Genomic DNA, 15,163 nt, shown 5'->3' on the forward strand with positions numbered 1-15,163 from the left:
ACTATTTGCCTCTTCATAGAAACACTGGCATAATGTCTTGCTTTCACGGATTCCTACTTGACAAGAGTATCATGTTTCTGGTAAACATACAAACATCATAAAATAACTAACTTTTTCAACTTTTTTTTCTTACTGTTCAAGTTCCACAAATCGCTTTTCCTGGTGTAAAACTTACTCGTATTCTAGCCCCAAAGCATCCCAAATTTGGCATTTTGTTCTTTCACTTATTCCCGTGGCGTTCGTTCAGACCTCTCTGCTCTAATCATCGGCATAAGCGAGTGACTGTTAGGGGCCACCCTTCACAAGGAAACGGCGTCTGTTCGTCCCCGGTTCCCGTTACAGCCCAGGCACCCACTGGCTCACTGAGCCTCTCGCCGCCCCCCACCTCACAGGAAGGACGAGTCCAACTTGCGCGACGCAGCACAGCTCCACAGGTAGAACCCTGGAACCCATGACGACAATGAAAAGTTCCAGGCTCTCTCAAAAGCAATTTTTTAATGCTGAGGAAAACAAGTTTACCTAAAATAATCTGCCAACATGAACCAAGTCAACAAAAATACACAAAGAGCACACAACTCACAGCTCGGTGGCCCCGAAGCTGCTCCTCCAAGCCCGCACGGCTCCAGGGATCCTACCTGAGCGACAGCAACAACTCAGGTTTTCAGGTTCATGCACAAAAGTGCACCTTGATTTGCAGGGTTCTGCTTTGTTCACCTGTGCAGACCCAGCAGCTAATATACCATCTCAGTACAGTAGTAATACAGTATATACAGTACTGAGAGTCCCACAGTAGACTCTCAAATATTTGTTGAATAAATGTGTTCCTAAAACAAGCGTAAATCAAATTCTGCTTAAAGATCAGTATGTTTCCAGAAATTTGAAACATCTATGAATAGATAATACACCACCATTTCAGATTTTCTTTCCCATTCGTCAGTTAAGACAAGCACTTGATTCTAAGTTTCCTGGCAGGTCGGATTTTTTTTAAACACAAATATTCTAGAATGTTTGCTTCTTAAAATAACTCTGTGATGTCTTTTTATAATAAAAACACTTAAATCTAAATGAATGTTTTACAAATTTGTATTTATTCATATCATTAAATTTAGACTTTACTGCTTTAGAACTTATATCACTATCTACCTTAATTAAACTTTATTTTTAGAGTAAAAAGAAAATTCAGTAAGCAAATACTATAAACAAAAATGTTATGGGATGCTTATGTTTCAAAGAAGCTTTAGCTATTTTAACCTGCTACAAGTATCTACTTAGGTATAAACAATCTGACATTACAGGTAGAGGCAAAATATTAAGGCTGACATTTTAAATTAGTAACTACAAAGCACTTTCAAATTTATCTTCACAAATCTGAGAGGTATTATTACCACCCCAATTCTACAGATAAGACAACGGGCCAATAAGTTGAGCACCTGAAAGTTCCTATTCAATAAATACTTGACAAATTAAAGCGACTTAACCCATAAATTGATTTAAAATGATCAGAGCTGCAAGTTTTCAATATTTGCCAATCACCCAAGAAAAAACAGTGATGAAAAAGATTTTAAGGATCCATCTTAAATCTCATTAGAAACATCTGGCAGGTACTTATGAAAGAGAAAATGCCTTTTTATCATAATAATAAAGAAGTAGGAAGAGGAAGAGATGAATAATCTCAACTAGTAATCCCAAACTATGATTCAGGCTCCTTCACATTATCGTGATAGATATTCTGGTGTTCAGACTATAATATTTCTACATTGTGACAGTGACTCTGAAATCACCTCTTCCATCGTTAGAAGCTCTTTCTTGATGCTGAAGTGTTTAAATGATCCTTAGGAAGGCAATAAAAATTGTTTCTATCTTTTAACCAAAGGCTATGATTTGAGTTCAGGTTCATTTCTTTTTGGTTCAGTTTTTAAGAAGAACAAATAAATTATTCTATTAACTGACCATATTTTCAAATAAATCAGGTAGTCAATGAATATAGCTATTCTTCTTACGTTAAACAATTAGAAATACTGCCAACATTTTTAACATATCTATTCCAATATTTGGTCCCAGAAAAATCAATTTTAAAGAGCAATTTAAGTTCACCTGGATCAAACCAAAGGCCTTTTAATGCCTATGCAGCTAGCTGTTTTGATAATAATTTAACTAAGCATGTTATTCTTAATAAATGGTATCTAAGTCACTGCTCCACTGCTTTTTTTTTTTTTTTTTTTAATTTAATCTTCCTGCTGTGGGCCTCAAGTAAAAAAAGGTCCCGTTCAGGATTCATTTTTTGTAAGACATATTAAATTGTGTGCCCAGTTTCTAGTCATCTCCAAAGAGGTTTATACAATTAGAGAATTTTTCTGACTTTTCCAAACTTAGTATAAACGCATGTTCCAATACAAAAATCTCACTGTCTAATTTTCATTATAATGGGTTTGTTGTATCTTATAGCCTTGACTCAATAACATTTTACATGTTCATTCTGCCATTTCAATACTTTTTATATAGCCATTTCACCTCACTTTTCACCGAATAATGTCACAAAGGTATAGTAATTTAAGTTGGTAAATAGGATGCATTTTAAGACATCTTACCAGTACCTAAATATTTTATTTCATTTTCTTGAACAGAGCATTGAACTACTTGCTTGCTTCAGTAAAACTAGTAGTGTCCAAATGCGCAATTTTTATCCTACTATTTAAGACCAAAATATTTCCTTTCCTTTCTCTCTAAACAATACTGACTTCTGACATCTATCATCCTCCTTCATCATTTTTTTTTGGTCCTCTCTGGCTTTTTAAATTCACTCCCAGTATTTTGCGCTATTTCTCCAATTTTAACATACACTCTCTCTCTCCTTTTTTTTTTCTTTCTTCTTTTTTTGGTGGAAGACTGAAAGCACCAAAGAAAAGTGTTAAAGGAAACAGAGCAGGAAGATAACAGGCCTCTTTTGCACTTAGTTTGGCTCTTCCATATACAGTTGTTATAGAAATGACTCAGACTACTGATGGGCCAAGAAATTCAAAGAGGCACTACAGTGATTAACTTTCTCAGATTTCCAAACACTACGGATTTTATGTTACTTAATTTTTAAAGTATACTCTGTCAGGTATGGTAATCACAAGTGATGCTATAACCAGATGGGGAAATGTTAATGAAATGGACCACTCTGAGAAATTACTAATGTTAATTGACATTGACTGGCACATACGAGGTACCAGGCACTGCACCAGCAAGTCATATACCAAACATCAGGCACATCCACTGTCCCCAAGGGCGAAAGAGGGGGCATGAGGCCAAACACACTCTCCACTTTCGTTTTCCTTAATTATAGCTTATAGTTATTAAATTGCCACATTCAGGTTAAATATTTAAATGTGAAATTACCACGGTAACAATACTCACTTAAATCCAAAGTTCAACGTTAACTACAGAATGTACAAGACTCAGCACTTAGATGTTTTATTACCTTAGCCAAGGGAAAGACAACCTAAAGCCTTTACAAACACAAAATTCAGTTTTAAAAAATCAAAACTACACTAACTCTTAAGTTTAAAAACTCTCTGATGTCTACCAATATATTGTTCCAGAATAGTAGAGAGAAATGTGGTGGTTTTTTTTAACTTTTAAAACTGGCCCTGAAAATTAGCTAAAAGTTAAACACACTTAAATGTGTATCAATAGAAACATATTATGATATATCCATGAAACAGAAAATCATGCAGTCATTGAAAACTAAAGTTTTATAAATGTGCTGCAATGAAAAGATCTCCAAGATATACTGAGTGACAAAAACAAGAGGCACATACAAAGGTATACTTGTATTTGGGGAAAAACATATATCATCATCATTTGGGAAACAAATACAAGAATATAAGAGTTATCTCTGGAGAGTCAAGGGTGTAGTACTAGTGGGGATGGGAGCTAGGGCTCATAAAATGGGCCAGCAACCTTCGCTTCTTTACACCTTTTTGACATCTCTTTTAAAACCATGTGCACACACTGCTTCTAAAATTAAGGAGCTATAATCAATCAATCAATAAAATTATTAAGGAAACTGTTTTTGACTGCCTTGAGTTGACCTATATTTACTAAAACAGAAAGATCAGGTGAAGGGACCCTCTGTGGCCTGGTCTTCTAGAATACATTCCCCCTTCTCTCATTCCTTCCTCTGGAAGAAGGAATGTCTGATCTAACTGGTGATTGGGGCGGGGAGGAACTGAGCAGAGGGGCCCAGCCCCTTCTGAACTCCCTTTCAGATCAACCTGCCAGCAGAAGCTGATACCCTTCCAACATAAGTGGTGGGTTAGAGAGGGGCCGGGAGGTGTGCTGTGCTTAACTAGCTGTGGCAGTGATTGCGTGTAAGGCTATCTAATTAAGTTGAAATACTGAAAAGCCTCTGCATTTCTGCTGCTCTTCTAAGCTGTGTTTTCCAACACAACTGTTACTTCAATCTCCATCTTGTGCCTAATTTTCAATTGATCCTGAACCAATCTGGAGGGGAAGGGTGGGGAGAGTTCTAAATCCCAACAACCTCCAAGATACACCATTAAGTTAAAAAATTAAATGAAAAAAGAACGATGCTATACAGTACGTACAGTATGAGCTCATCAATGATAAGTTTTTTTAAAAACCCACTACTATAAAAATATATGCAGGTACAAAAATGTCTGAAAGAACAAACATTAAGCGGCAAACTGGGGGAAGGCTGGGCTGGGAGACGAGGATTGTGGCTTTTTACTTCATTTGCTTCTGTGCTATTCACAATTCTCTAACAAGCATATATTCATGTATTACTGTGGTAACTTTCAAAAACTTTAAGATATATTTTAATCATTTTCGCTAGAAGTTTTCATAACTACAGATCAAGTGCAAGTTTCTGAACTTTATGATCATTACAGTTTAGAGAAGTGGTTCTCAAGGTGTGGTCTCCAGACCAGCTGCATCAGCATCATCTGGAAGCTGGTTAGAAATGCAAACTCTAGGGCCCCACCCCGAACCTACAGAATCAAAAACTCTGGGGGTGGAGCCCAGCAATCCATTGGAACTACACCCTGCCCCCCGTGATTATAATGCCAGCTACAGTTTGAGAACCACAGGGCTAGAGAATTGTTTACAATTATCAACTTTCAGTTTTCCCATTCATAAATCCTCAGGACCTATACAACACATACACACACATGCCCCTACTGACCTATCAACTCATTTTACATCTCAAGTCAACAAATATTTATGGAATACCTTCCAAATTGCACTACTGTAGCAACTTTTTGGTATAAACTAAAACACTTCAGTAGAGAAATGATTCTTTGGAAACCACTGGGGAGGCTCCGAGCCCCTTTAAAGGAACTGAAGGACTCTGTTGTAGACCAGAGCCCTAGCGCAGATCTCCTCCAGGGGAGCAGTTGTGAGACGGCTACCTCGATACACCCTGAAAGACAGTCCCCGACCAAGTAACAGCTTGCTAATGGAATGCATTGTAGCTTTACATTAGGAAGTTTATTTAAAATTAAGTAGTGTTAGCATTTATAGATACCTGTTTGGTGATCGTCTTGGCCAACGTCTTCTGTTAGATTCTGCAAGAAATATGTTCATCATTACCAAGAAATCACATACCATACAGCAAGCTTTAAAATTCAATAGTTTCATAAACAGCTGATATCTTAATACCCATAATCTAAATTTTATCAAATACACTTAAAACTACTACTTTAAACAGCTGGTAGTTTTGTCTTTAAAAGATTGACTTACTAGCTTATTAAGGGTGTGGTAGATCTTATGAATATTTGCCAGTGTTGAGAGATGAGAGTTCAGCTGAAAGTCTTTGAAAGAAAAAGGGGAAAATTCAGTGTCATTTACTTCTCATATTGCAAAAAGACTATTAAAAAAGAAAGCTCAGAAGTGAAGATAAACAAATATTTTGATACAACTGAATTCTATCTCCATTAATTTGATACTTATTAAATAAGATACAACATGCAACTACCAACCTATCTGCTAGAAATAAAGTCTGACAATAAAATTAAATTCCCAACCACATGTTAAAATAAAGTTCATGAAATGTTCATGTGAATTGTAAGGTAAAATAAAAATACTTCAGTAGTTATAATAGCCTATCAGCAATAAACTTGAGCTTAAAAGAAAAATATCAATAATGCTAGCAAATTAAACAAGTCACACAAATAGAAGACAGATCTCAAACGAAACTTGTTCACTTTCTCTTTCTCTTCCCCAGAATTACTAGCACAGTATCAAGCTCCTGGCAAGAAAATAATAGGAAAGCATCTCAACCATTCGGCATTTCTTACAATATACTTATTTTGTTGGCTCTTATATAACATAGAGCAGAAACGGAATCTAAACCCCTCCCCTTCCTAATTTAACAAACACGGACAGATCAAAGGACTATCCTGCAAGCTCCCAGTCTGAAAGGCCAGGGCTCTGGGATGTAGCCTATAGTTACCTGCATGGCAACAGTAAAATGTGCCACAGAACCAGAAACACAGAGGCAGAACTCACACTCACAGAGAAACATGGCCAAATCAAAGACTGTCTCCACATGCCATCTCTAATAATTGCACAATGAATCATACACACAAGACGAATTAAGTTGCTCCATCATACAATCCTGCACAACATAAAACTTTAAGTTAAACTGTTAGGCTTTTGAATCTCCAGTTTCAAATGTTTTTTATAAAGTTAAGTATGCTTGCCTACATATTAGGCTATGCGAATATGGGTTAAAAGTCTATGAATAATTTCATATTTGAACAAGCAACAGAAGTATTTTCATAAAATATCAAGATTTACAGTAGTTCCTTTTCTTTACTATCATAAAGACTAGTAAAGGTTAGTCTGAAAATAACCTTGAAAAGATACTGTAACTTTCCAAGTTATGCCATTCGGATAAAAAAGAAAAAATCTCCCTTCACTGGAATTTTTATGTGGGACACATATCAGATGCAAAGCGCAGACACTACAACACAAATTGTCTCTGCTGGGGCTGGACTCTCTGGGCTGCTGCTCCGAATCTGGAAAGCAAGCTGACTTGCCAGCATTTAGAAAGCTTCACTTTCTTTTCTAAATTGAGCCAGGAATCCAGGTCTAGGCTGGCCTGGAGGACAGAGGGGCCAGCAGGCAGCGCAGACCCTGACATGCACACATGCACGGCTCTGGCACATGCACGCCACAGGCACAGCCACCGAGAATGGTCCAGAGAATCAGAGTTCTTGGCTGAGCGGCAACCAGAGCAGGGCCTCAAATATAGACATGTGTTAACTATTTTGCATTATTAATTATTTGGCATCTGAATGGTTTAGCCATATTTAAGGTAAATGATGACATAATGTGCACAGACCTTGATTTTCCATCTTAATTAGTGCGATTGCACAGAAAAGGATTAAAAACCATTTGGGGTATCCGAGTGTGTATACGTGTGTGTATTTATTTACTTATGCTTCTACTTCATAAAGCTGGGTAGGGGCTCTAAAACTAGAAGCAAAAGCCTCGTCCTGACCCGCAAAGGCTTTGGGGAGCTTAATCTTCCACTGCCCCCCTCTCCTGGCACCTATGACCAAGCCATAAACCCCCTTTTTGTATTCTCTCAATTTAAAATTTGGAAGACAAATGATATACTACAGTAACATCTTGAAATATTAATTAAGCTCCTGGGCCCCCCAAAAAAACAAAACCAGAAAACTTAAGGGTCTAGATTCTCTCTCACTGAGGCCACACAGAAGGGGTTTGCCAAAGATCATTGCAGCAATGAGGTCTCCAGAACTCATGCCATACCACCCTGATGTGAATTCAACTGTCAAGATTCACACAGGAGAATCTAAACAAAATAAAACTGCTAAATCCTTCTATACACATACACACACACACACACACACACACACACGGTTTCTGCCAAAATACCACTCACTGAGCTTTACCACCTGACTCTGGAGTCTAACAGTCAGTTTGAATCTCAGGCCTACCAGTTATTTAACCTAAATTTCAACATCCTCAGTTGTGAAGTGAGATCACAATGCCTAGATGTGGCAGACAGCCAATGTAATGCCTGGATCACAGTGAGTGCCGAATAAAAGATATCAATTATCACTCTATTTGATTATACCATTTTCCACACCACACAGCTATCTACAATGGTTTCTACTTTCTGTAGGTCCAAGTCAAGCCCCACATCAAAGTTGGAGCTCCCTCTATGACTGAGGCATGTGGCCTGATACATCTCTACTGTGTGTGATGGCATTTCTATCTATATTCATATACCACCAACTGACGTTCATAATGATGGTGGAAGATCATCTCAACAGTGGGAAAAAATACACAAAAGCATTTAAGATCAGGTTCTATACATGAAGTTTCACTTTACAGACAACACAAGCAACAAGGTTCATTTCACAAGTCACATAATACATGTCAGCAATTCTCTATTTCCATATCCAGCATCTACTACCATAACCACCTCATCATCGCTTCACCAAAAAAAAAGGGAAAATGAAAAGGAACAGCAGCACGAACAGAATAGTTCTTCTTTAGTTTCACCAAGGTAAGAAGCTGGGGAGTAGACACAAATTCAGGACAAAAAGACCAAAATGGCATTAAAAGATAAATCCACAAAGGTTAACACATATTGAATTTACGGTTCATCTGTTCAGTGCTCAGGGCAAGTAACAGACCTTGAAATCTAAAATAGACTTCACATCGTTAAGGATAAAGATCAAATGCTTTACAGAGAACATATTTAGGAAAGTACTAACTCATTCATAAAATCTCCTTCTGCTCATATGTTAATTCCAAAGTATAAACGCTTGGTTAAGTCAACTTTAGTCCATGATCAAAAGGCCCTCCACAGTAAAGTAGTCACTGGGTTTGACTCTCCTGTGTGACATAAGAACCCCACATTCTGTATTAAAAGCGACTAAAGGCTCTGCAGAAAGGCACAGCCTGCTTGATAAATGGTCTGCCAAAATTATCTTCTGGGCATTCTTAAAAATGATCAACAAATGCTGACTGGGCAGAAAGTTTTCTGGGGTTTTTTTTGGTTTGTTTGTTTGGGTTTTTTTATAATTACTATTTGCTGTGACCTACATAATAGAAGAAAGTGAACGCCAATGAGAGTCAAAATTCACTTCCCCCAAACTACTCTCAGTATAGAATCCCGCAATATAGGCAGAGACATAAATATTAGGAATAAAACAATTATTGGTAAGTTCAGACAATGACCATCAACCAAAAGAATCAAATTTCAGAATTAACAGTCCTAACAGGAGTTTACTTCCGTAAGAGGGTCAGAAACAATTTAAATACATAAAAATCCAAACCTTTCTTTTATGACATAAATAGTCATTTGTTAAATATAGCTGGGAGGTGATCTTAATTATAACAGCAATGAAAAGCAATAATACATGTAGGAATAAACTTAAACATGCAACAACCAAATGAAGAAACAATGAAAGCTTCCTGAAAGACAAAAATGCAGAGATATTATATTTCTGGAATGGAAAGACCCAGTATTGTAAGGCGATCACTTCGCCCTTTACTAAAGTACAAATTAAATGCAGTCAAATTCCTATTCTCCCTGCCTCCCACTTCCCCACCCCAAAAAAGAGGTGGGGGAAAAGGAAGGGAGTCGGGCAAGCTTGGCAGATTGATTCTAAAGTTCATCTGAAAAGAACAAACGTGCTTGACTTGCCAAGAAATTGTTGAAAAAGAAGAATGAGGAAGAACTTGCCCTATCAGACAATACATAATATAAAACAGAGGTTGGTAAATTCTCTGCAGAGGGCCAGATCTTAAATATTTTAGGCTTTGTGGGCCATCCGACCTCTGTTACAACTACCCTGCCATTGTAGCTCAAAATCAGCCATAAACAATACACAAGCAAATGAGTGTGGCTGTGTGCCAATAAAACTTTATTTATAAAAACTTGGTGGTGGGCCTGACTGGGGCCATGGGCTGTAGTGTGCCAATGCCTGGTATAGAGGTAATTATAACAGTAATTATAATACAAATCAACGGAAGAGAGCTAATAAACATATGTGTGTATATATGCCTGCAAGCATGTCTGTATGTTTTTAAGTATGTATAAACACATATAATTAATATGACTAACTGGCATTTCAAATCAACGAAATACTCTGGTTTCTCTTCAGATCGAATAAATCTTTTGCCTTTTTTTTTTCAAATCAAAGGGCAAGAGATAATTATTTAGCAAACAGAGGGGCAACCAACTACCATGTGGAACAAATTAAAATTAATTTCAACCTCACCCAAAGCATGGAAGGGGAAGGCATCCAAAGCAAAAGAAAAGTCCGTATCATGGACTCAGGGCTCTCTCTGCACATTCCGCCTCTACCCATGTACCCAATCTCATCTCTTACTCATCTTCCCCTTGCTCACTCTTCTCAATTGCAGTGAGCTTCCTGCTATTCTGTGAACACTCCAAGCATGCTCCTACCTCAGGGCCTTTGCACGTGCTATTCTCGTTGCGTTGAGCACTCTTTCCTCTAATAATAACATGGCTTGCTCTCACACTTAATCAGGTTGCCACTGAAATATCACCTTCTTACAGAACCTTGCCAGACCCAACAAAAAGGACCCCTTCTTCACTATCACTTTACCATGCTTTACTTCTCTTTATGGCATTAGTACCTCCTGATGTATGTCATATTTGTGTGTCATCTTCCTCTCGCATTAGAATGTAAGCTTCACAAAGGCCAGAACTTGCTTGCTCCTGTCCACTGCTGTATCCCTCGTACCTAAAGCAATACCTGGGAAACATCAGGTGCTCAATAAGTACTCAAGGAATAAATGAATGCAGGTACAAAGGCATCAAGACTTAAATTCAATATGTTCAGGGTATTTCAGTGCATTCACACCATTAGATCTTCATATGTGAGAAGCAGCACGGTATCAGGAGACTCAAAAGGCAGGCAAGGTCAGAAAAAGGCAGCTCTGAATCCTGCTTAAGAGTTTAATCTCCTAAGGACTTGTATTTCCAATTGGACCATCAGAGGGTATGCAAATGTAGCAGATAAACAGGGCACACTCAAGCAGCATCAGTCCTACTCAAAGGTAATTCATGTACAACTGTTTCACATGAAAACAAAAAAATGACTATGGCACAAAATTTGAAAGAAATTTCACCAGACCAAGTTACGCTCCCAGAATTCAGAGGGTACTTAATTCTGCCATAGCAGAACGCTGGTGGAGAAGTCTGAGAAGCACTGCTGTGAGCCTGGGTGCCATGAAAAGTGTTTTAATCAGTTTTTTAGATAGACTTCCCTACGGCGAGTGTGTGGCCTGGATTTAGAGCGGCCTTTCATGAAGACTACTGGAAGTGACTGAGGTGGGAAATGATTAGGGTCTTAAGGTAGACTGTGGCAGCAAAAGTGGAGGGAAGACATCCTGAGTACAACGGGATTGTAGGACATCCACATTCAACTCACACAAATTCAACTCAATTGCTTGGCAAAATGAAGAGGGAGAGAGAAGAAAAGTCAACTGTCCTGGTAACTGCCCTCGAGGTCTCTACTTCATGAGTGGGAGCTGGGCAACAGGAATCTGACGGTCACTGGGTCGGCTCAGTTTCCACGTGGATCTCACAACCTTGTATGAGTCAAGTATTTAAAGAAATGTATTCTTCATAAAACACAGTCCCTAAACATAAGCCAGCTGCTGCAACTGGTGCTCAGCTGAAGAGCCAGCGACCTGTCCTAATGCCAGAGGAAAGAACTGCTGTGCTGGAGACAACCTCTGATGAGGGGCACCTTCTGAAAGTATTTCCAGTGATATTTTTAATACAGGTGATTTTCACCTTACATATGGACTTTAGAACTAACCTCTACACCAAATGTGATTGTACTGGGAGGAAAACCAACAAGATTGCTTTCAGGTGCTGAGAGGGAAGCTCAACATTTCATGTCCTTTTGTCCAAGTCTCAAAAATTCTCCTTGAGCTATGAAAATTAGCCCAAGCAGGGTCAGGTAACTAGTTGTGGCCAAGCTGGGGATAATTCACATCTTCTAATTCCCAATCCAAAGCTCCTTTCTCCATTCTAGCTTATTTCTGATGGGAGCAAGTGTCCATGTATCTTCACACTCCATCAGGGGTAAAAAGCAGCAGCATTTCCCACCCAAGGTTGTTAATAAGCAAGCACACAAAATTAGAGAACTTTAATATTAAATAAAAAGATACTAAAACTGGTAAAATCTAAAACAACCTACCAACTTCTTTTTTTCTTTGTTGGAGAAAAGATAGTGCAGAAAAGGTACATAACGCCTATATTATTTCTATTAACTACACCTCTTTCCTCTTGTCACTAAAGATTCATGAAAGTATTTTATTATGAGCTAAACTCCAGGTGGCCAATCAGTGAGCAATGCTCTCAGGTATAAAAATTTTTAATAAGAACTATGCACAGATATGTACTAATAAATGCATTCTGATGACAATGAAAATGAAGAACTAAATCAGTAATGGCTTTTGGGGTGCGGGTGGGGGACTGAGGGACTGCTGAGTTTGGGCTTTACGATGGCGAGACTGGAGCACGTTTAAAATGCTGAGATTCGACTTGCTTAGTACCCTGGAAGGTTACAGAAGCCAGAGTGTAAAGAGGGGGTCAGCTTACAAGTCTGGGAGGATCTATACATGAGCTCAAGCATACAGAGTATAAGTCATTTTAAAAGACAAGTACAAAATGCAATTTTAAGTAAAAGGTCATTAGAAATGAGTTTTATCTCAAAATAACTTGACAGACAAAATCTACCATAAAATGAAGTCTACTTTTGACGCTATAAAAAGTAGTATTGGGGGCTTCCCTGGTGGCGCAGTGGTTGAGAATCTGCCTGCCAATGCAGGGGGCACGGGTTCGAGCCCTGGTCTGGGAAGATCCCACATGCCGCGGAGCAACTGGGCCCGTGAGCCACGACTACTGAGCCTGCGCGTCTGGAGCCTGTGCCCCGCAACAAGAGAGGCCGCGATAGTGAGAGGCCCGCACACCGCGATGAAGAGTGGCCCCCGCTTGCCACAACTAGAGAAAGCCCTCGCACAGAAACGAAGACCCAACACAGCCATAAATAAATAAATAATAAAAATAAAATAAAAAGTAGTATTTTCAACTGGGATTACAGACACCAATTTACACTTCTGCACACCAACTGATCGTCATTTAGCTATGTGAGATGGCACAAGTACACGTCTCATTCGTTAAAACAAACATATTCACATTTGAGGCCAAATTATTAAAACACAAAGATCCGAAACGAGTTTTCCACAACTGGGAAAAAATCAAAAGCCAGGTCGTGGGTCAGCTTCACACCACACACCTGTCTAACTTGTCAGAAGTAGGAATTTCTTGGTCTATAAAATGGATGGTAATAGTGCTTGCCTCCTAAGGACACCGTGAGGATCCAACTAACTCGTGCTGCGAGGTGCCCAGCACGGTGCCCGGCACACGGCTCCGCGCCACTCCGCTTCACTTGCGCGGCGAGCGGGGTGGCCTGTGCTCCCCGCCCAGGGCAGGGCCCGAGGGGGGCAGCCGCAGCTTTGGGGTCCTCTGCCCCCCAGCCCAAACCAAACCCCAAGCACACAGGAAGCGCCTGAGCATTCATCCAGCCGCTGCACCTCAGAGTCACCTGGGCAGTGCGAATAACTGCCAGGGCCCGGGCCCCAATCCAGACCAACTAAATAAAAAGAGGAGTGGGGTTGTCAAAGGCTTCTCAAGCAGTCCAGGTGACTCTACAGTGCAACCGGAGAGGAGCGTTCCGTCTCCACCCTCGCCTCGATCCCCAGCCCCAGCCTGCCGCAGCCAATCCATATCCACATCACAACCTCAGCACGGGCCAGAGGGCAGTTCAACTCATTCACTGCAAGCCCTGCAGCATGAAGAAAAGATCAAGATCCAGGCTTTTCAAGGTCGAAAAGCTAGGTGAAAACTAAATGAAGCAAAGTAGCAGTGAGGAAGGTGTTAATATCATTCTCCTCATCTATAAATATTTGCTATTTATAAGGCACAGGGCCAAAAAGGTGAGCATGGAAAGGGGAAAACTGACAAGGAATGGGAGCAGGTCATCACAGGTGACTCGGCGCTTTCACTGAACACAAGATCTGACGTTAAAACCATCCAAGCACACCACTGCTGCTGGCTTTTTCCTCCTAACTCTCACAGGACCTGTAGAAGCGGCTGGGAAAGAAGCCACCCGCCCAAGACAGGCGGCATGCCACCTAGCACCCGTCATCCACTGCGCAGCCTGTACCTGCTGGTGGTGCCATCTCAACGGAGTCGGCCACTTCAGGACAGCCGGCCTGGCAGCTCTCCCACTGTGACAAGGTACACAGGGCCCTAAATTCACTCTCTTCACCCCACCCTACCCACGGAGGAACACAGATCCGTCCACTCCCATCGCTCAGAGTAAAAATCACCCTCTCATCTCACTAATGTCAAGATAGGCCAGATTTAGGGTAAAGAGTGCAGCTCTGGCCTCAGAAAGCCCTGGGTTAGAGCCCCTGCTCTGCGGCGTCCTAGCTGAGGGCCCTGCCTATAACCCAACCTCACTAGACCACAACAGCAGGCCCCCCCTCACAAGGGCTTGTGAGGACTCCTGAGACAGCGCATGCCAAGCACTCAGCCCAGCGGTGGCCCATACTGTGCACTAATGAAGGTTTATTATTTTAATCCCTATTATTATTCAACATAGAAGAGACTAAGACAGACTGAGCCCAGAAGATCAAAAAGTAAAGACGGGGCAGAAGGGATGACAAGAGGACAGGTCTTTAAAACTCTCACTTCAATAGCCAGTTGGCCTGGACTTGAATGTACAACTCTCCTTCTCAGCTTCCTGTTTAATTAAGAACAAGTAATCTGCGGTCTAATAATTTTGGGAATGGAATCTGTAGAAAGAGATCTTAAAGGGGAAAAAGACTTAAACTCACCCTCAACTACAGGAAAAGGAAAGAGAATCATTTCAAAGATGTTACGCAAAAACTACCTTAGTAGCTCTACTGAAAGGTAAGCTTTCTGGCTTTTCTGCAATGTTGTTAGGTATCTCCTATATATAAAAATTATGTGTTTAAAAAGTACTTAATACAAATGTCTGTTTAAAATAAAATCTAAGACTAAAAATGACTATTTCATTAGTGAGTAAAGAAAAAGTATGGAAAT

At 39.9% G+C, this 15,163-nt stretch overlaps 1 protein-coding gene across 10 annotated transcripts in view; it reads right to left on the reverse strand.

The window, feature by feature from the left end:
- The window catches only part of DCUN1D4 (defective in cullin neddylation 1 domain containing 4), an 81,599-nt gene that overhangs the window by 43,186 nt on the left and 23,250 nt on the right, over window positions 1-15,163 (reverse strand). For 7 of the 10 annotated variants that reach the window (XM_036852848.1, XM_036852849.1, XM_036852847.1 and 4 more), the window contains 2 exons: window positions 5,746-5,816; window positions 5,531-5,570 (listed from right to left, as the gene is read on the reverse strand). The exons of 1 other annotated variant lie outside the window; for it this stretch is intronic. In XM_036852848.1, the coding sequence (XP_036708743.1) occupies window positions 5,531-5,570; window positions 5,746-5,816 (111 nt within the window). 2 more of the 10 variants (XM_036852852.1, XM_036852854.1) reach the window with 2 other exon arrangements.

This window comes from Balaenoptera musculus, chromosome 5 (assembly GCF_009873245.2).
Source record: "Balaenoptera musculus isolate JJ_BM4_2016_0621 chromosome 5, mBalMus1.pri.v3, whole genome shotgun sequence".
Lineage (NCBI taxonomy): Eukaryota > Metazoa > Chordata > Mammalia > Artiodactyla > Balaenopteridae > Balaenoptera > Balaenoptera musculus.